The 295-nt window shown below is 46.6% G+C and overlaps 1 protein-coding gene across 1 annotated transcript in view; it reads left to right on the top strand.

Moving 5' to 3' along the window:
- Positions 1 to 6: 6 nt before the first annotated feature.
- pkmyt1 (protein kinase, membrane associated tyrosine/threonine 1) overlaps positions 7 to 295 on the top strand; it is a gene marked incomplete at both ends in the record, with an annotated part of 4,022 nt that continues 3,733 nt past the window's right edge. Inside the window, one exon of the mRNA XM_008437569.1 lies at positions 7 to 214. Coding sequence (XP_008435791.1) covers positions 7 to 214 — 208 coding nt within the window. The remainder of the gene's footprint in view (positions 215 to 295) is intronic.

The raw sequence follows: 295 nt of genomic DNA, 5'->3' as shown, positions 1-295 counted from the left end.
CCCTCCAAAGGATGCCCGCCGCTGAGCAGGATGTTCCCTCAGCATCAGTCGCCGTGGACGCCGCTCTCCGATTCGCTCAGTAAATCTCCACCGCCCAGCTCYGTGTATGATCCCAGTAAGCAAACGTCCTACTTTGGTCAGTGCTTCACTAATCTGGGTCTTCTTGGGAGAGGATCCTTTGGAGAGGTCTACAAGGTGAGCAATGTTAGGATTGGTAAACATTAAGGCTGAAACGATCAATTGTGATTAACGAAATAATAAACTAAGTTAGTAATTGATTAATTGTTAGTAAACG

This window comes from Poecilia reticulata, linkage group LG19, assembly GCF_000633615.1.
Source record: "Poecilia reticulata strain Guanapo linkage group LG19, Guppy_female_1.0+MT, whole genome shotgun sequence".
Taxonomy (NCBI): Eukaryota; Metazoa; Chordata; class Actinopteri; order Cyprinodontiformes; family Poeciliidae; genus Poecilia; species Poecilia reticulata.
Note: the sequence above shows the minus strand (reverse complement) of the source record. Positions and strands in the feature narration are given on the sequence as shown.